Below are 21,045 nucleotides of genomic sequence, written 5' to 3'. Positions count from 1 at the left end.
CATTACCATTTAGCCTTGTATTGATCTCCTTGCTAAATATCACAGGCCTTGATGCAGTCACACACGCAGGCACGCAGGCAAGCACACACATATGCGCATACACACGCCCATAAAATAGAGGTCTTATGATAATTGCGTACTCATATTTCCCAGTCATCCTTGGCCAAAACCGTCCTCAAGCCACAGTTCACTTTATACTGTCTGCTTTTCAGGATGTGCAATGTCTGGTCTTTGTGACTGTATTTGTCATAATTAGAAAACTCCTGCAACACAAAGCTTGTTCATATTGTCCAGTTCGTAACATCTTAACCAAATAGGCCTAAACCACAAGGACACTAGACAAAATAAAAACTACTTGTCAGTCTTTTAGTAAGCCAACACTTCACTTTGGCATGGCTTTTATTTCTTGAAAGAAATTCTCCTATCATTAAAAGGGGAAGTGCAATGCTATTTTTGCATTTCAGGGTTATAATGAATCAGCAGTTATGAGTGCATTTCAAACTACATTGAAGCTGCCAAGTACACGGTAACATGTACAACCTTCATTTTACATCACAAAACAGACGTTTATCAAATGGAGTTGCACTGTATGCATAGCGCCATATTGCTGTTGTTGTCTGAGAAAGAGAACGAGGCAACAGAGCTTCCAGTGGCGCAAAAGCAGCCCTAGTACACTGTAAACATGCTTCAGACCAAGCAAAGCTTGCTACTATTGTAAATATTTTTTAAAATTACAAATGTTTTCATGAAACCAACACATGCAAGATGATGTTTTCAGATACTTTTAAGTATTGCAAAAAAGAGTAACCTGCCAACCAACTACAATACACTCATAATAATTCATGTTATTCGGAGACCATATTTCTCATTTGCTTACAACTAGTGAGCAGGAAGGGCCGCTGCTTTCACATCACATGTTGAGACTGTGGTTTCTTGTCTGCCCCCAATAACATGGCGAACAAACAGTACTTACACAAAGCTCACGATTTTACACTGCATTTAGAAATTTTTTAAAAGTTTGCTTAATAAATTTGGACTATTTTAATTAATTTTGTTAACAAAATTTAATAACCGGCCTGAGAAATTGGGACTGCAGTTCCCCTATAATTCAGATTTTCACTTTTTTCGTGAGGTTATATAAATACGTCTACTATGGACCCTTCAGTGGTTTATCTGGAAATTTCTTAACGTTCCATTGTGATGACAGTGCAGCTGCAATCAAAATGCAACATTAGGCACTGTGTATTCAGGACCAGTCGAACGGTATTCTTTTTACAGTAAAATTTCTATACATGTCTCAGTGAGTGGGCACTTCAGGGCCGAGTGTACCTCAGTCTTCAGCAGCTCCGTCCCTCTCCACAGGGATGACTGGAAGTCCTGGCTTGACGAGACCTGCTCATCACCCACCTGAGAAGAGAATGGTTCCATCCACCCGATTACTACTCTTTCATGCTTATAAAGGGGAAACAGGCAATACTTTGGCCAGGCATATTAAGGCTGCATGAGAAATAAGCCAGCAAAGATTCTCAGTTTTTATCCTTGGTAACATAGAACCAAAGGACTGATAAATGTTCCTTTATTTAAAAAAAAAAGAAAGACGTGTCTGTGCATGAACATAAGTGTACTTCCTCATATTTTCTTCCCATCTCCTTACAGACTACACAGGCTCTGTCACAATTGCTCAACAGTCCCACTATTACAAGTGTCAGTCACACAGCCACCAGTTCTCTACCTGTAAACTGCTAGCACACTCTTGTATTTAGAGTATGAACATTTTCTAACAGAGGTGCAGAAAGGGACTTCCTTAAACCTTTATCCACACAAGCTTTCTGATCTTTCCCTTGTGTAAATATAAGTGTTAGATTGATACGCAATGTTTGCAATGTGACTCATGGAACTGCAGAAATTCACTATTCATTATTCTAAAAGTTTCAGATTTTATCAGACATCAGTAGTAGTATCATCACAATATTAAACTGCATTAATACGCAAAGCAATACAAAGCAGTAGACCTTCAATAGAACTGCATCCATACTTGTGCAGGTATGTTACAATAAAAGGAAAAGTCCATTCTAGTGCCTCAACAGCACAGTGAGCCAGAAATCAACCTGGTTTGTGTGCCTGGAAGGCATGCCAGCTCCATCACAGGCATTAACCGCAGCACTACTAGTCCCTATTTATACAATTGTGTGGACAGGGGCAAACAGGCTAAGGTAACTCACTCAAGGGTACAACAGCCGTGTTTGTAACAACCTGAACGCACTGTCTGCTAGCCCATAGCTCTGACACTGCTCTACATGGTCCCTTCTGTAGCGGTAATCAGGGAGAAATGAAGACAGAGACGAATGCCATGCAGCTACAATTCTTCTTACTGCAACTGGACATGGATAAGAAATGTGTGCAATGTAGGACCAGCTACTCAATTTCTGCAGAATTTCAAAATTCAAATGTTTTCAACCTAATCAACAACTGAAGAATTAGCTGAACTCCCAATCCTTCTCAGGCTGCTATTATTAAAATTGATGAACCTCTCCTGGATTTGTACACTACGTTTCTATTCATTCAAAATCATGAATCCTACAGTAACTACCTCACACAGTGCCACAGTGCTTCAGAAAGACATCTTTAATATTTGGACTTTTCACGTCACTCTGTACTAAATCCTTAGCAACCACCATAGCAACACACTCCAACATCAACGTGAAATGCATGGTAAGTTCTTGTGGGCTACCAGCCAGAGGAAAAATATACATCTCAATTGACAGAACTAAATTGTAGGTGGAAAGAAAAAACAAGCAAAATAGCACCTAATTTCACTAATCAAGAAGAGTTTGCTCTAATATAATGAAGCTAACCTGTTATTGTATTTACAATAGTGTAATTCGTGTAAGAGGTAATAAAAAATTAAAAAGGCTATTGTATTCAGTCTACTAATAGGTATTCTATATAAAAATAAAAAGGTGCTATTCCTCTTTTTTTGTAAGTGTCCTTATATTTAGTTAAAGAATATACTGTAAGATCTTCAGATACAGAGTTTCTTAATTCCTCACAATTAAACAAAGATGTTCAATAAAACAAACTATTCAAACATGTGGTCTCTGGCAGGAGGGTGACACTATCTAAAGAGGCCCAGAGCAGGTGCTGTTACCCCCTAGAAATTATTTCCTGTGGAAGAGAAATGACCTCACAGAGAGGCTTTTAGGGTTTCAGGCTGCCTGCATCTGGTTTCTAAGTCCAGATGGGTTTAGTCAAATTTGATTAGTTTTATCCCCAGACTAGGGTCCCTGGTGGCACATTGAGCAAAACTGCCACTTCACATGATGCTCCATGCACGCACTGCTTGGTGGTGTTATACAGGTTAAAAAGAGAACATGTGGTCACTCAGTCTGATTGAGAAGACCAGGTCTGCAGTTCTACATGCCTGTAACAGGGTCCCCACTGGTCAGCAGGGCTGAGCGCAGCACTGGCAGCAGGCGGGTTTGGTTCTTCCTTCCTTCCTCTCACGTTTTGACCTATCCAGCCCAGATTCACTTTTGTCAGTGGGCCTTCAGGACGAACCAGTGACTGTACACTCTACTGTAGCTCCACTCAAGAGCTTTCACCTCCTTCCCAACAGCCAACCAGCTCCTCGGAGTGAGTTTCTCACTGGTGGTGGCTAAACGTAACTGTGGCAGAGAGAGCCGTACGCCTCCCCTTGTCTAATGCCCAACTATTAGTACAAAACCCCGGGATTCTCTCACCTCCAGGAGAATACTAATCACTCTATAAACCATTAAGACCTTGTTAGAAGAGTGTATGCGATCTTCTCCATTGCATAAATAACTCATGATTAAGAGAATGGTCAAACTGGTTAAGATGATATGTGATCACTGAAAATTGAGTACTCATTTCAGTATGGACTCTGGCTACTCAAACAACCAGTCTAATCAAGCGACTGGTCTGACCATTAAGGTACAGTATACCCATTTTGTTAGGAAGCCTTGAGTTGAGCAGAGCACCAAACTCTCTGATGCTCACTCAGGTGCTGACTCTTGAAATTAAAAGAAAGTCGTCTAACTGGGTAACCGCTTCCCCTGCGTGGGAATCAGCTGCTGCTGAATGTTGTATAAATGTTTTCATTTAACCCACATGAAACTGCCCACATCTATTTTCTGCCTTCAACAGCTGCCAAACTAGCCTTCAGACACTTGTACCAACAAGAAGACCTCAGTCAGACAGCTACTCCATTACAATGCCTCCGTTTTTTTTTCCTTGGGATAAATTATTTTAGTGCAGCAAAGATGCATCAGATTTAAAGGGAACAGTCTACCAAACAGTCCATGAGATCGGCTATCCATCTGAATGATGAGATGCAAAGACTGAAACATACAGTAAGAGTAAACAGGGATTCATTCCACAGCTGGAGTTGGAATTTCCCATTTTTAAATTTAATCTAATGCAAAAATTGAATGGGGTTTAGTGAAAATTGAAAAAAAAAATCACCCGAATCTAGATTTCTTCTTTAGGAAATACAGAGCTTAAGGAAAGTGAGACCGCATCAAACAGCACTGGATAGGACTGATTAAGTGTTACTCTCCACAGCTTTCAGGAGGAGTCTGACTTGATCACACAGATAGTAGTTTCACACTATTGGCTCCTCAGCCAAACACAGACATTAAGTGTGTGTCTCTGAGTACTGACACATACATAAGTAACTATTCAGTGCTGAAGTGTTGCAAAACCATGAAATGAACTATGGTCCTTAACTAAGACTATGGCCTTGCGTGGGAATTGAAAAAAACAAACATCAAAAAGCCATATTTGCTCACCTATATTGCCTTGTACGTTTCTTAAAAATCCATGGAATGAAAATAAGACTCTTGTTGCTTAACAGTTAAAACCATTTTAGGTTTTGCAGCCTGCAGACTCTTTAAAGAACCCCAGTCGTGAAGCAGAAAATCAATATATCTCATATTACTTTCCGTCCATGTGTGTAAAACATCAAGCTTCTGTATGTTTACTACACTTGATGCTGTCTAAATAACTGAATAACTTAATAGCTAAAATGAGACCTAATACCTGTGTCCTGGATCCTATTCCTAAATCCCTCTACAAAGACTAGCTTCCTAGTCTTTGTCCGATTGTAATGTTGAATCTACACTATTTCTGACATGCGTCCATTCTGCTCATGTAGTGTTTTTTAAACATGCTGGAAAATTGTGCTAGTGCTGCCTCTGAAGCACAGTCTGTTCCACCGACCAAGCAACATATTCAACAAATATTTAACTGATGATACCATATGATGAATGACAATTATTTTAATTCCTTTACTACCATGTAGTTTCTTAAATACAACGCTCATCCTACTGTATATACTGAAAGCAATTAAATGGCATTTCTGAGCAGCTTTTTTGTGATGCGATTATATAATGGGTTTCTTCTTACTTATCCACTTTATCAATACATTTTACAACATCCATCATTGAAATTATTCATGTACTAATGATTCTTGCTTTTATTTGCAAGAATACAAGTTCTGACACATTGCCCCTGTGCTCATTACCCTAGTTGGAAACATTTGATAATCTGCAAAGAAAGCTTTTATATTTAGAAGACTAAAATAACAAAACAATCACCTCTATTAAAACCAAAAATTGGACACGTAATCTTTCATCCCCGAGACATGTACAGGTGAGGGTAAAAGTAAATTATTTTCATGCAGTTGTTAGGACCTTTTTTTTAACGAAAAGCAGATTTCTCCATACCAGCTGGCATGTGAGACACGCATCTCAATTAATATTGTTTACCCACTGTGGGGCTGTATGCCTGAAGATAAAATGCTTAATAGATTAAAACAATTCCAAAACATGCTTAGCCAGACTTCTCTTTGATGTGATTGAAGGATTTATTTTGGTGAGCAGCAGCATGTTGTTTCGCAGGAGGCTATGTATGCAAAATAAGTCCCTGAATCAGCAAGACCCTAATGTTAACACTAATTAATAACTCACACAAAGGGAGATTATGCAGTTTGGGATAAGTCCCAGTTACAATGCAGTGCCCTCTTACAATTAGACACAGGCAGGACCCCCTGTGCCCTGTTCAGACATGTTTCAGTAGCATGCTTACACGTGTGAAAGGCTTATGTACAGACACTGACTGTGGACATAGAACAGTGCAGACAGAGAACAAGGGAGCGTGTGTTAACACTTTTCCTTTAAGAGTCTTGGTAGTACAGAATACAAAAATCAAGCACTATAGTTCTTCAGCATGAGGAGTAAAAATAAATGACCAAAAAGAGAGCGCACAGTTTTCTCGAACATCACTGGGTATGTTCTCTTACGCACTTCAACTACTTAAACACTTCATATTCAAAACATATGTGCAGTGCCTTGCTTAAATTTATCGAGGTGCTGACCCATAAAAAGAATACTAATAGCTGCATCAAATGCATGGACTAGTGTTTGTTCTTTTGGATACTGATCTTTTCACTTTTAAATTTAAGTCTGATTTGAAAACAGGACATTGGTCATTTTGTTTCATTAAAAATATATATTTTTTAAATTGATCAAGCAAATAAAAAATGTTTTCAATTGCTTCTTAAACACCTATGTGGTATGAATGCATTTATATATATATACTGTATAGGTCCCTATGGCTACAGTTTATTGTATAATTAGAATGAAAAAGAACACTTTAATCAATTTAAAACCACTAATACAGGAATACACAGTTTCAAACCTTTCAACGTAGCATAAGCAAAAACCATATACTGCATGTCATACTGAAATTAGAAAAACAGGTTTATCAATGAACAACTCAAACTGTAATACCTCAACATAATTCAGGACAGGAGTCAAACAAGGCATATCCTCACCTAATGTCTATTTTCCATCTTTTGAAGTGTCAAGCTCCACTGGTGAACCAGATCCTTCTGCATTTCAGCTGAGTTACCAAATGTATTTTTTTATTTTCCAACAATCCAGCTGTAATACACTGACAATGGTGCTGTAAGTCCCTTTACAGGGGAACTAGACAACATTCAACTTACTATATTTACTGAGGCACACAAGATACAACTTGGACTTCATGTGCAGCATCAGCAGGCTGCAAATGTACCTGCCCAAGTGTCACTGAACTGGATTCTTGAGTGCGAATGCAGAATGCATCGCTTGTAATGTACAAATGCACCATTTGGTCTCTCAAGAAAGCTGGTACTTGAGGACCCCAACACCAAAACTGAAACCAAACCGATGCTTTAGTGAGCAATCACCACTCCTGCTTCATTGTACAGGGCTGAAACATGGACAACATGCAGGAGACAGTTAGTAGGGCTGAAGTCATATCCCTACGTTGTTTGCAGGATATTTGTACATGTCAAGTGGGAAGAAAGAGGCACTAACATCAATGTTCTGTCCCAGACAACACCACAAGCTCTGAAGCCATCACCTCCACTGGGCAGGAAAGGTCATGTTGTCCAGCTGTCTGACTCCAGGCTCCCAAAGGTTCACTCAACGTAGCCAACACAGCTGAACCAGAGCTGAGAAGAAGTTGAGTTTTAAAGATAAAGCAAAAGAATATATGAAAAACTGCAAAATCAATATAATTTCCTGGAGAGTTAAAACTCTTGACCAAAGCAGATGGAGAAAGGATATCTGGGAAGGAGCCCAAAAGAACCAAAGCTGTCAGAATGAGGAAACAATAAGACAGCATCAAAGAGCACTAGACATGACTAGATGGAACCACACACAATTCAACGTATCCTAACAACACTTGTTCCACCTGCCAGAGAGTGTGCTTATGCCATATTTGCTTTATCAGTGAGCTCCTGGTTCATGGAAGACAATTATTCTGGACTGTGAGGGACAGCCAATGAAATGATGAGTTAAGATAAAACAGATATGGACTAAAATTTAATATTTGTGTTTAATAAATAAGGTTTTGTTGCTCTATAAATATCCAACACGAATCTCTTCTCAGCAACTTTTGCCCCCTCATGTACATTAAATGTACAAGTCTTTGCAGCAGATCTCTTTGATGCTATCAAACCACCATCTCCCAGGCGAGTTGGCATTGAGCCCCAAAAAGTCCAAATCAAACAAACCAGGGATAAGCTCAGAAAACAAAACGGAAACACACATTCTTAAACTGCTCGTTTCTTTGTACTGACTTTTACTTAAAACCCACTCAAGTCTGACAGACAGAACAGGGACCACGAAGATAAAAATCTCAATGGTACGGCAGCAAATCCTTAGTAAAAAGCAATTAAAGTGATAAGAGAGGCAGAACAAAGAGCTAATTAAATAAATGCAGATGGATCTAATCAACTACCATCATTTCCAAGTGGCCCAAAGATGTTAAAAACATGAATCACAATTTATATACACGTTATGCACAATATGAAAACTAATGGAAAAACAATCCTCTGTACATGCTACCTTGTGGGGGGAGGTTGGGAGGGCATTTTTTGTTTACTACTAATACATTTTATTATGGAAATAAAAAGACTGCATTCATTACAATGTCTTACTACTTGTGGATCAGGGACTTCTCTGCGAATGGGACTGTTATGTTCTCCTGTTTTCCAATTTTCAATTGTCTTTTAGTTTCATCAACCCAGGGGTATTTGGGCAACAAAAATTGAAACTGAGTGATGACCTCGATAAAGAAATTACAAAATGTAAATATATATATCCATCCTTTAGGAATACATACTTTTAATTGCAATAAATTTCATATTTTAAGCAGACCAATAACTCATTGTGTTGCAGTGTCCATTTGTTAAATTAAACAATTTTTTCATACTGTTAATGTGTCCAATATATTCCAGTCCACGTTTTAAGAATACATATCGCAAATTGAATTATAATTATATAAATCTTCATTTAAACATTTTTGACCTGAACATGGATGGTTCTTGAATTACATTTGATAGAACAATGTGTATCTATAGATAGAAATATTCTAAACAACGACAGATAAACAATGTCTGTATCTATGATAGAACATCAACAACACATCAATAATCACCTTGTAATTCACATAACCAGTTTTCTTATCTAACCAAAGATTTATATACAATTTATTTTAGAACTATATATAATGATTCAATGTTAATTTTGATTACCTGTAATACAAACAAGTGATTTTGACCACTGCATAAACATTAAAATACTTCATTAGTGAAATAATTGATTAGGCACAGTTGAAGAGATGATCAAACATGTATCTCAGCACTTACAAAAGTGTAAAGCAATTACAAAAGTGAGCAAAAACTTGCTTTGTGGTTTATCATTTATAATTAATTCTTAAGGGTTTAAAAAGCAATGAAACAAGTGTGTCATCCTTATGGTCCTCAGTGTTCCTCCAGTCTGGTGGCCCAAACGTAACTGGGAACAACACCGTCAGTACCAGACAAGAGCAGGCTTGACGCACAGTACAAGTACAAGGGAGTTAGGAGGACTTGAGATCACTTCCCCGAGGGCAGTTGGGACAGTTGATCACCTCCCAGAAGGCAGCTGGCAACCTGTTTTCTGTATTCCTGCGAGGGACTGTTTTTTCCCTCACCGCCTTCCATGTGTTCATGACACCAACTGTTTACCTTGTGGAGTTTAAAAAAATTAGAACAACACTCACAGAGGAACCCCTCCCAGAGGTAACTGCAAGACTCAGTATAGTCCAGTTGTATGTGTTGCATAACAGGACAGTGATGAAGCTCCGGGATTCTGTTTTGTACACTGTTCTTCTACATAACAGTGCAGGTGATTAAACACACAAGCCTCCAAATTTGTGTTAAAAGTAAACAGAGAGATCCCTGGGCTTTAGTTTAGGGAAATGAGAGGATCATTAGCAAAACTATTGTTACTGTACACAGCATCCTAGACACTTTTGTGTAGAAAACCATAATGATGTAAGGCACAAAAACACAATGACATTTACTAGGCACATGTTGTTTTACATAGAAGAAAACTGGTATACAGTAACATTAGATGGAAAGGGAGAAGAGAAAAAAATAAGACTCAAAGAAACTCTTTTTAACATTAGCTATTAAATTTCTGAAAAACTCATCAGCTTTTTTTCTTCTTTAAAAAAAAAACTCTTCTTTATCAGGGGGCGATCACTTGAGTGGAATCAATTGTATTCTGCTCCACTTTGCGGTTTTCAAATCCAATTTCTTCCATGTCATCTCAGCACACATTTATAAGGAACAGAGCGCTTGATTATCTCCCTCTTTCTACCGCTTTCCACTGCTGCGGCAATGTATTAAATTAAATGAGGTGTCTGGTGAGCGCACTTTCCAGGTCACTGCCTGTTACATAAACTCCAAGCCCCATCACAGCCCTGGTGTTTGCAGGAAAGAAAGACCCTGCCCCAAACAGCTGAATATTACTGCACCTATAGTACATACACTACGCCTGGACAACAAGTCTATTCTTACATATTTATGAATGGAAATTACATTTCTATTAGACTTCATCTTGATCCAAAATGCTGCAAAAATGTGGCAAAAGGCAACACCAAATATTAATCTTTTGCTCTAAATGCCAAGTGTTAAGCTTGGAGCAGAGGTCACAAGAAAAAATCTCCCAGTTATCACCATCCATGCAGTGAAGACAGTGGTGTCATCTAGATGCTTGTCCTCTGCAGGGATTGGAAACACTGTTAACACTGAGGGAAAAATGGATGATGAAGACCAACGCTGCAGGAAAACCTCTTTCAGTCTCCTGAAGATTTTTAAAGTGGGACAATGAGCCAAACACAATGCAATGTACTGTATACAGTGGAGTGGATTAAGAATAAGAAAGTGAATGGCCTTGAGTGACCAGGTCAAAGACCCCACTTTTGCAATTCCTACTGAAAATCTGGGAAAGGCTTGAAAAGTCCTGTCCATAAGAAATCCCCAAGCAACCTGAGAGAGCTTGAGCAAACCTCCCAAGAAAAATGGAGAACAAATTGCACCAAACTAGTGTGCAAAGACGGTAGAGTTGCCCCAGGAGCATGCAGCTACAGTATAACTGGTGCAAAAGTTGCTTCCACAAATAATGAGTTCTACATATTTGAGATTTCTCTTTAGTGAGAATATACTGACTGCATTGTAACTTACAGTACCTTACACTTCAATGTCTTCAAATTGAGCATTAAGAGGTTGAATTTTTTTTTAAGTGTATGCATCATTTTGAAGGATCTGAATATTTTTGCAAGGGACTGTATATGCAATCGAAGGTGGGTTAATGCAAAGCATTCATTTTGCACTGAACATCTGTGTTGGAGAGAGAAAAAAAACAACCAACAAACATTTTTCTTGCTCCTTTAAAAACTGGCATTGCATGAGGCATGAGCTCGTGCACCGTAGGAGAAATTTGGTATCTTATCTCAAATAGACAGGCGAGACAAATGCTTTTAACTGCAAAACACACTGCAGAATCACTACACCATGAGATAAATCATAGATGAACTTGCAAGCAGTTTTTACATAATCCCACCATTCAAGCTCACAAATACTGCAGTGTGTTAACTGATGTGTTCTTCATAAAATATTTATGCATACGTAGCATGCATAATTATATCGCCGCATGAGTGGGGGTCGTGTGTGTGTGTGTGTGTGTGTGTGAAGGCTTGTACAGTACAAGCCTGTGTGTATGTGCACGCGTGCGCATGTGTGTATTAAAGGTGTCTGTCAGTATAAAATGCTGATGTAAAGCTTATCGCTTCTGTTCTCCCTTCTCCTGCTCATTCCCCTGTGATCACAAGTGATAGCTAAGGCAATTACTGGAAAAATCACTGCATCATTTCATTTCATTTCTGTGGGCCCTAACTTTAATTGCTTAATGCATCCTTTACTGCTGCTCTGCTCCCAGTCTCCCCTCTCTTTCTCTTCTTCATTTGTTGTAGAGCTGTGCTGGTAATTAAAACTGAAGTTGCATAGAAACCTAGATATAAAATCTACCTTTTCAGCTTAAATAAATGCAGTGTATGTGTACACAGTGCACAAAAGCATTAGATATGAAATTAGACAAAAAAGCACTAATTCTAATATTTTCTCCATTATCTCTTAGTATGTGTTGTGTGCATCTGTGCATGTATGTTTGTTTCATCTAGTTTTCCTTTAAACCTGATATATGTTTCATGCACTGCAAGAAGATATGCAAACTGCTTTTAGTCAAACAGCCAACAAAAACTAAACACATTTAAATAGAATTTAAGTCTGGGCAACACATGAAAGATTGGGGAAGGAATTTCGCATACTACAGGTAGTAAAAAACTGAACTAGGGACACAAAATGAAAAATGCTAAATTTGAAGAGGCAACTTGCAGTGCTTTGCAAAAGTATTTGCAACCTTCCTATTATTTAAAATTTCAAAGAGATTCACACAATTTTGAAATGTAATTTTATTCAACCCCTGAATGCTTCGGCTGAATATATTGAAAGGTAAGACAGGTTACAAAAATGATGGCAGCAAAAATGAAAGAGAAAATAATAAAATGTATTGATAGCTAATTAATAGGTAGAAGAATCTTCTTAAGCAAAGTAGCCACAAGTCATTTTGGTATGTTACAACTTTGCACACTGCACAACGCCTTGGCATTGACTCTTGTTTAACTCTTTCAAAGTCATCATGGGCCTCAAAGTGGCCTTCTTAACCAGTTTCCTCCTCTGTACAGCTGCGCAGTTTGGAGGGACAGCCTGATTTAGGCAGTGTCTGGGTGCTTTCCCTCCTTAATGATCATCTTTACCATGTTCAAAGATATTCATTAACTAATATTCTTTGAAGTGTTTTTATACCCTTACCCTGTTCTGTGTTTTTACAATGATAAAAAAAATATTCTCATGACATGACAATTTACCGTTCTGTCTGCTCCAACTCCACAAAACAACCAAACAACCTAAAAGAGCTTTTGGTCACCTTTTAAGGGAGGGCAATATCCAGTATAACACTCGGTTCTAGATCGTCAGTACTTTTACCTGCAATGACACACACACACACACACACACACACACACACACACACACACACACACACACTACCAAGCATACACTCATACACATTATTCAGGACTCCCCTCTCCCTCTGACAGCAGCCCCAGGAAAGGCTATTATTAAACGCCTCCCGGGTGCTCGTGTTCAACAGCAGAGTGCAATAAAAATTCCTTTTCTTTAATTAATTTTTATGGCCAGCAAAGAGGACACGCTGACACTTGTCTTATGTGGTGCTGCAGCTTATTTCTTTCCCCCTCATCTTTTGTTTGTGTCTGCGCATGCTCTTACACTGTTTTGCAGGACGCATACACAAGTACTACAGGCAGAATGTGCGTTACTGTATATGTTTTGCTTTTCTACAGCGGCCTCGGGTGTTTGGGATTGTTGAGTGTTCGATCCATTTAAAAACCTAGAGCTGCAGTCAACCAGTTTGAAGAATTGTTCAGTTTATGTCTCGTGGTGAACTGCAATAAACGGCCTTTGGTGCCTGAATGAACTGCAATGTTTCAACAGCATGTAGGAAAACAACTGCCATCATGTTCACAAGCTTATGTGGAAGAATGTGCTTGTTCTATGAATGTGCATGCTATCTTGGCCATCTAGGTATTTGGCTTTACCTAAAAAGAACTAACGTGTCCAGTACAGTATCTTTAATTGTTCATAAATGTGCCATAGACTGTATAGTTCAAACTTCTTTAGTAGCACATATGATTTTAGTGTAGCTGACGCCACAGCAAAAAATAGCTTCAAATAAACATTAAAATGGCAATTCATTGCACAAGTATCTTACCAGAAATGCAGCCAAATCACTGTTCATGAATGTACTGTTACTGTACTTTTTTAACCAGATACAGACAAAACTATCTTCTTTCAATACATTTGGATGCTCATGCTCTTAAAGGTATCCTACAAAGCCTTTAAAACCAAATCTTCAGCATCATAAAAACCTGCAAAGTATAATTTGAAAGTATACTGTAATTTTTTTTTCTGGGATTAACTATACAAACGGAGTGAATATTTTGTTACTTTTGAATTTTACCAATGATACTTATACTTGATTTCAGTGTATAAATATCCATCAGCATTTCATAAAAGACGGAGAGGAAGCAAATCACTGTTCCAAATTAAAAAGGTTTTGATTACCAACTGGTCCAATTGCTCTGATAGTTATCAATACAACCATACAGTATGTACATGCCTGTTAGTAATAACTAATTATGGTGTAAAGTGGAAAGCAAACAGCAACAAACTAATTTCTTAAAAAAGGCTATTAACATTACACCAGTGGCATGTCTGGTTAAAACCAAGTAGTTTGTGTGGTTTGTAAATAAAGCCATGCTTTAGTGAAATTCTCTGCTGAGTTGTCTTAACAGTTAGTTAAAACCATTAATAGGTCCAGTTATTGACTTATTGATTTTGGCAATGAAGTTCAGAGGTTAAAATCACAATTTTCTAATTCAATGTGGTAATTGTGTGTGACTGCAAACCCCAGAAATTTGTACCGAACATTTGCTTAGGATACATTGGCATGTAATAATACTAATGGAACAAACTCAAACAATCCTTATCTAAAAATGTATAAAAGCTGCCTATAGCTCATTTCTAGTGTCCAGTGATTCAAGAACCAATCATCTGTGACAGACATGATTTTACTTTGAATTTGTTATTGAAACAGTTTCTATCTGCTTAGGTCATCTTCAATTCAGCATTTTGTAATGTTTTTAAACATAATAATCCTTCTCAAATCTATCATTCCAATGCAACACTATAATAATAAAGGAGACTATTGTTTAAGAGCTCAATACAAACTAGTTTCATTGTCACCCTCAACAGAATTTATGATGGAATATTTGATTATAGACCAGCTTCTATACAGAAATCAATGTCTTTATGGGTTGTCATGCAAATATGAACAATGAATAATGTACATTGCTACTCAGTAGTACTATTTCTATGAGAATACACTAAACTTACATTGTAATGGTGACTGTAAGAGTCTTAGCTTGTGTTCTTGAGGTTCCAGTCTAGAATGTATAGTAACTATGGTAGCAGTGGTCCTGTTGATTGATGACCCTGTGCGAGTGATTAGTGAGAACCTGCAGTAACTTTCCAGGCACAGGACTCAGCAGGAGAAAGCAATGAGAATGCTATAAACACTGCACCGCATCCTAACATTCTTTACTACCTTTAAAAGAAGAGATGTGCCTTTAATACTAAACCTGAGTCTGCCACAGAGGCTCATTATAAAACCCAAGTACCGCTGTCCCTCATCTGACAGAGAAACGCGCCTTTTCAAAATGAATGCCATTGTCACTGAGCGTCAACACACAGGAGAATTGGAAGAAGTGCTATTATTTCTCCGAGCAGGCTCCATGTGACTAACTACAGACCATGTCTCTGTAATTACAGTGCGCATAGGCATGTCTCTTCCTTTGTGATACAAGAGGATTCAGATATTTAGCAAAGAAAAAGGCCTGTTTATGGACTGAAATACTGTAAAGAGGCACTGCACTCATACAGCCACACTCATAGGCTGAAATCATTACCTGTATATACAAACTCACAGGAGCACACCAAAACAAATGGCAGAATAATATAAACGTGTTAGCTATTTTTAATGCTTGCAGTTGCTATTTATTGTTATTAAGGGGTTCCCATAATTAAAAAAAAACCTTGCCAACAAAATCAAAAAGTGCCAACAAGATACATAAATATATACCTTATTTATTTTAATTATGCCAATAAATATTAATTCTCAGCATTTCACAAATCTGAATGCAGAACCATGTAAATGCATATGAATGCCATCCACGTTAGCTATGCTATGACTTGATATTTAGCTATGAATGTATAAAAAAGAAGAATGTTCTGTGCTTGCAGCAGCGTATCACTTCAGTATGAGACTGGCCAGAGAAGTTTCCAGGCTTCTGTGATAAGAATGAGAGAGTGCAGTTATGAAATGTCATTTTGAGCAATGTCCCTTAAACCTGCATCGTCTAGGGAATGCACCACTAAGACTAAGGGCTGTATTTCATTAAAATCAACAGTGAAGATATTTTGACTTTGATATTTCCTTGAAATGTTGCAAATAACGCATTTTACTTGCATGCACCTACATACTGTATGAAAATGTATGTATTTTATAGTATAGAATAAAATTGTCTTCAATACAATTCAATAGGATTTAATAGCAGTATTTTCGCTTCTTCACATATCATTTTTACATTTTTAGAACACATTTGAAAAGCTTGATTTTTAATCAGTACATAGTGCCATGCAAAGGTATTCATACCCTTGCATGCTTTTCATAGTTTGTTCCTTTAAAGTCAGCAGTAATGACTTTCAAGAAGTAATTCACATCTGTTACAGTATATATGGTACACACCTCCATACATCTAGTTCGAAAAGAAAAATGATAAAATGAAAGGGGAAAACTTAAATCATGAATACATAAGTATTCGAAACTCTATTCAGATGCACAAAATTACCTTAAAAATCCACACAATTAGTCGATTAGTTATTGGTGGCCTCTATCCATGTGCAACAAATGTGGTTCAGGTGATTTTAGAATAAATACACCGGTCTATATCTGTAATATCTGTCAGGCAGTAAATTTCAAGCAAAGATTCAACCATGAAGATGAAGGGGCTTTCAATTAGCTGTGGGATAAACTTGTATAAAGGCAGGAGATCACGAGAACGGTAGAAAAGCATTTCAAAGACCCTAAAATATCGCTTTGAGCATTGTGAAGTCAATCATGAAGAAGTGGAAGACACCCAAGCAATGAACAGATTAGGCTGTATCCCCAAACTGGGCAAGAAGACATGGATAAAAATGATAAAACACACCTACAGTAAATAGGCTCAGGTGATGATAAAATCATTGGAATTTATCCATTCAACTCCTGCACTACAAAGTTGTACTGATCAGAAAGCCATATTTCTGCCTCTTCTGCAATAAAACTGAAAGGTTCATATTTTAATTGTGTTCAGTTATTTTATGGAATACTGTTTTATTTCTACTTCTTTTATATGTGTTTCACTTGCCACTACAGAAAGAAAAGTTTGTCAAATATTTTTCTAGTTGCAGAAGTACACTGATCTGCTGCAGCTGGTTGCTTTTTTTCTCAGATAATACGAATAGTATTTGATTGTAGGACACTGTATCAGAAATATGAATGTGTGTCATGTATGGAGATCCAGGCCTCAGAAAACATTAGATTACTCCTACTGTGTTTCTGTTTTTAATGGTGTAGTTGTCAAGACTGATTTTGCATATTTGTAAATTATTTTGAAAAATCACTAAAGGTTGCACAAGTTTACAAAGAAAAAAATACACAATGAGAGGAGATAGCAGAATTACACAAGTTTCAGTGAGGGTTTACAATACAGTATAAAAGCAAAGGGGCAAACTCAAAACTAGTTAAATAAAAGCCTTTCAAAAGAAGAAGGTTTTGAGTTTAGAAGTTCTGAGTCTGGTTTAGTATGGACGCAGATTTGAGGATCATCACCGTAGAAATGATAACTTAGTTTGATAGCTGATCAGGCTCAAACGTGTAAATGCTAAAAAGTAAGGGGCCCAGTATCAAGCACTGAGGAACACCAGACTTAACAAGTCCAATTTCAGAACTGAAACTGCCAAGAAAGACAAAGAGACAGTGATCAGAAACTCCAAACACAGTCTCAAAACTAGAAAGCAAGATATCGTGGTTAACAGTGTCAAAAGCAGCACTGAGGTCAAGAAGGATAAGGATAGAAAGAGAAAAAGAATCAGAAGCCTTAAGAAGGTCGTTAGCGACTTTAACCAGGGCAGTTTATGTACTGTGTAGTTGTTTGAAACTAGATTGGAGGGGCTCGAAGAAGTTGCTTGCACTGAGATGGTTATTTAACTGAACTGGACCAGGATAAATTACATCTAGATGTACAGTAGTTGTAATCTAAGGATGTTGAAGGACAGAAGTTGTATGCATCATGGTGACTTAAGAATACAGTTCTCAAGAGATTTCCCTTCCAAATATTGAAATCCTGATTCATACGGTGATAGCAAACGTACATCTAAAATCCCTGATCCTGACAGAATTTGAAAGTGAGCAGCAAGAATGACATCTAGAGGAAAATAACTCCTGGGTTTAGATCCAGACACAACCTTTGAACCTATCATACAGTAAAAACCTGGAAGAAGGCACATTACAGTTACACAAATGATGACTCTACCATTCCCTGCTAATCCTCCTTCCGCAGTGTCTGATGCGTGACGGCCAAATACATTTGAGAAGGGGGGGGAATGTGTGTGCACAAGCGCAGGAAATTCAGTTAACTACAAAAAAAGAAAGAAAAGAGAAATGTGGTGGTGGTTTTGGTGTGGGCGAGTGGGGGGGGGAGGGAGTTCAAGAAAGAAGAGGGGGAGAGAGAGAAATGAGCTTCGTTGTATCTATCACTGGCAATTCAGATTTGCCGACATTTCATTTGAGATCCCATCAGCTGTCAAATTGGGAAAGCGGCAGGATGCAAGGCAGCTACCAGCATCTCGACAAGACAAGAGAACCATCCGCTGCTCCCTCATCAAAATAACATCACGTCCGCAGTCAGACAAAAGAAACATGTAAGACCTATCTCTCACTCCCTCACCAGTGCATCTTCATGAAACCCATCTCATTAAAAACATATTGATAAATCGACTAGGCAAATTATCTACTTTGTATAAACTGTGTCTGCATTTGTAGAGCTCACTGCAAAACGACTCGGCAGATTCATCTTATTATAATAGCTATTTTAATTAGAGAGTAGCCACGTTAGAGCAAACCCCAGAAACACGAGGCGGTGGAACAGACATATCAGGGTGCCCACACGGCCAACGAACACTATCGACAAGCAGCAATTTCAAGGCTGTTTCCCTTTCACAGCCTGCACTAACAGCTGACTGGAACAAAAGGTTTCAGCACGTGACGGCGAGGTCCTGCTTTCTGGCCCGCACAGCCAGCTGAAGCCTAGTTCTAATCCCAGCAGATAACTGGAACATTGACTCGAGGAAGCTAATGAAAAAGAGATTATGCAGTGAAGGATTGGAACAGGTGGAGAAAAGCATCTCTCAGTAGCAGGGATAGACAAAAAGGACACAGGCTTTGTTTTAAACATTGTAAAAACATATTAAACATTAATGAAAGAAACTCGGTCTTTTTTATCACAAAAAGGCCCTTTTTGGCAACCTGAAGAGTTAAAGACTCCAGCTGTCTAGTATGACTGCAGTACAGAATAACACCAAATGACTGATAATCTGAACTACAAGAACTTGAGGGTTTTCATTGTTTGTTATTTATTGATAGAAAAGTGAGTTCTCATGTTTTCTAAGCATTTTCTTCATTCTTTACCTGATGACTAATATTGAACTTGATACCTCCCTTTAACTTTTGATTGCTTTTAAATTCTGGCAGCAGTATTTCCTGACAGAACAAAGAAAAGCTGCCGACAAGAGCTTGCCATGTCAAGTATTATCAAAAACACAGACTTCAGAAGAAGATGAAACCATGCACCTTTCAAATACGTAAAATCTCAACCAAATGGAACAATAATTTATTCAGAATATTCATCATAATAAACTAATAACACTAACTGTAAATCTTTATAAATGTAGAAAACACAAAGCATGTCACCTACTGTACTTTTGTAATGTGCTGACCTAATCGATATACTGTACAATTTCATAATATAAAGACAAAAATCATACAGATAAGTAGAAAAATGCAAGGGTATAGAGGTAGAAAAATACCTATATGCATTGCTAATGAAGATAATGTGTTAAAGAAGCTTAAACTGCATAACTACTGCATTATTACAAATTAAAGCACTAGTGTACTTTCGGCTTCCTATAAACTTCACACTTATCTGGTTCCCAGCAAAAAAATAAGAGAGGTAAGACCAGCAATAATATATTTTTTCTGTGTTTTACACCTTATTATAAGGTGTAATACAGAGGGGAATAAATGGCTTCTACAAAAATTAGATTCAGAATATAAACTCTTCAAAAATCTCGCACAACGAGACGGAAAGAACAGTAATAACTCAACACTGAAGCTGCTTTGGATCTTTGATAACAGTGAAAAAAGCATGAAATTAACTTGTTGACATGAAGAGAATATTGTAAGCATTCAGAACAGCCTTTTCATTTTGTTTTGTGTGACTTGAAGCACAGCAAAAGGAAGGTGGTGAATACATTACAATGCTTAGTCAAGCAAGTCAAGAGCAAAAATGTAACCGCGTAACTTGAATGTACAGTACTTAACTGCTCTGAAATGTTTTGATGTGCACTGCAGATCCATTACGGCCATTTGTTCAAATTCCTGTATGAGGGACTCTTTGACCATACTGCACAAGCCAGTGACCTTCACATTCAACACATTCTACTGATAATGCTCTATCGCAGCACAGAGAAGAGCACAAACAGACACACTTCAACGTTCAGAACCTTCAGTTATGCAGAATAAATGTTCTGAATGTCATATCTATGTAAAAGATAACTTTTTCTGGTTTTCAGATCTCCCTTTTCATGTGCTGAAATTGACCCAGGCTTGTGCTTTCTCTCAGAATACATTTCTAACAGACTAATACTGTATGAAAGAGTTATAATAGTCTAAATAAACCCTTAGCTCCATTTATAAAAAATCTAGTTTTAAAATCAGACAGTAAAATGGGGCTTTTACATTTTTTTTTCCCCCAACGCTGAACATTCTGCATTTGAAAGATACATTTCTCACTAAAGTCAGAAAAGGCACCTGAATTAATAATATTGATTAAATGTACTGCATCTAGAACTATTTTGACTAATTGATCAAGATCGACTGTGATATATTCAAGTGATTATGGCTCCTGCGTAAGTACTAAATCAGGAGCATTAGTGAGAAAGATGATTGAGAACAGGTGATGAGGAGATTTAACCTGTTGAATGTCAAGCCTGGTGAATACCAAAAACCCAAACACACAGAACAAAAAGGAAACAATATGCCCCACTTTCAAATGAATACCTTCATGCCATCAGTGTGTTGGGGGCTAGACTAAGTCATTGACCATCTGGGGGGTCGTACTTGGCTATTTCTA

General features: G+C 37.8%; 1 protein-coding gene across 5 annotated transcripts in view; it reads right to left on the bottom strand.

The window, feature by feature from the left end:
- LOC102690441 (polyamine-modulated factor 1-binding protein 1) overlaps positions 1-21,045 on the bottom strand; it is a 150,729-nt gene that overhangs the window by 60,076 nt on the left and 69,608 nt on the right. For all 5 annotated transcript variants that reach the window (XM_015368202.2, XM_015368203.2, XM_015368204.2 and 2 more), the window contains one exon: positions 1,330-1,407. In XM_015368202.2, coding sequence (XP_015223688.2) covers positions 1,330-1,407 — 78 coding nt within the window. The remainder of the gene's footprint in view (positions 1-1,329; positions 1,408-21,045) is intronic.

This window comes from Lepisosteus oculatus, chromosome 20, assembly GCF_040954835.1.
Source record: "Lepisosteus oculatus isolate fLepOcu1 chromosome 20, fLepOcu1.hap2, whole genome shotgun sequence".
In the NCBI taxonomy this organism is placed as follows: domain Eukaryota; kingdom Metazoa; phylum Chordata; class Actinopteri; order Semionotiformes; family Lepisosteidae; genus Lepisosteus; species Lepisosteus oculatus.
The sequence above is the reverse complement of the archived record's forward strand: the minus strand, read 5'-3'. Positions and strand labels throughout refer to the sequence as shown.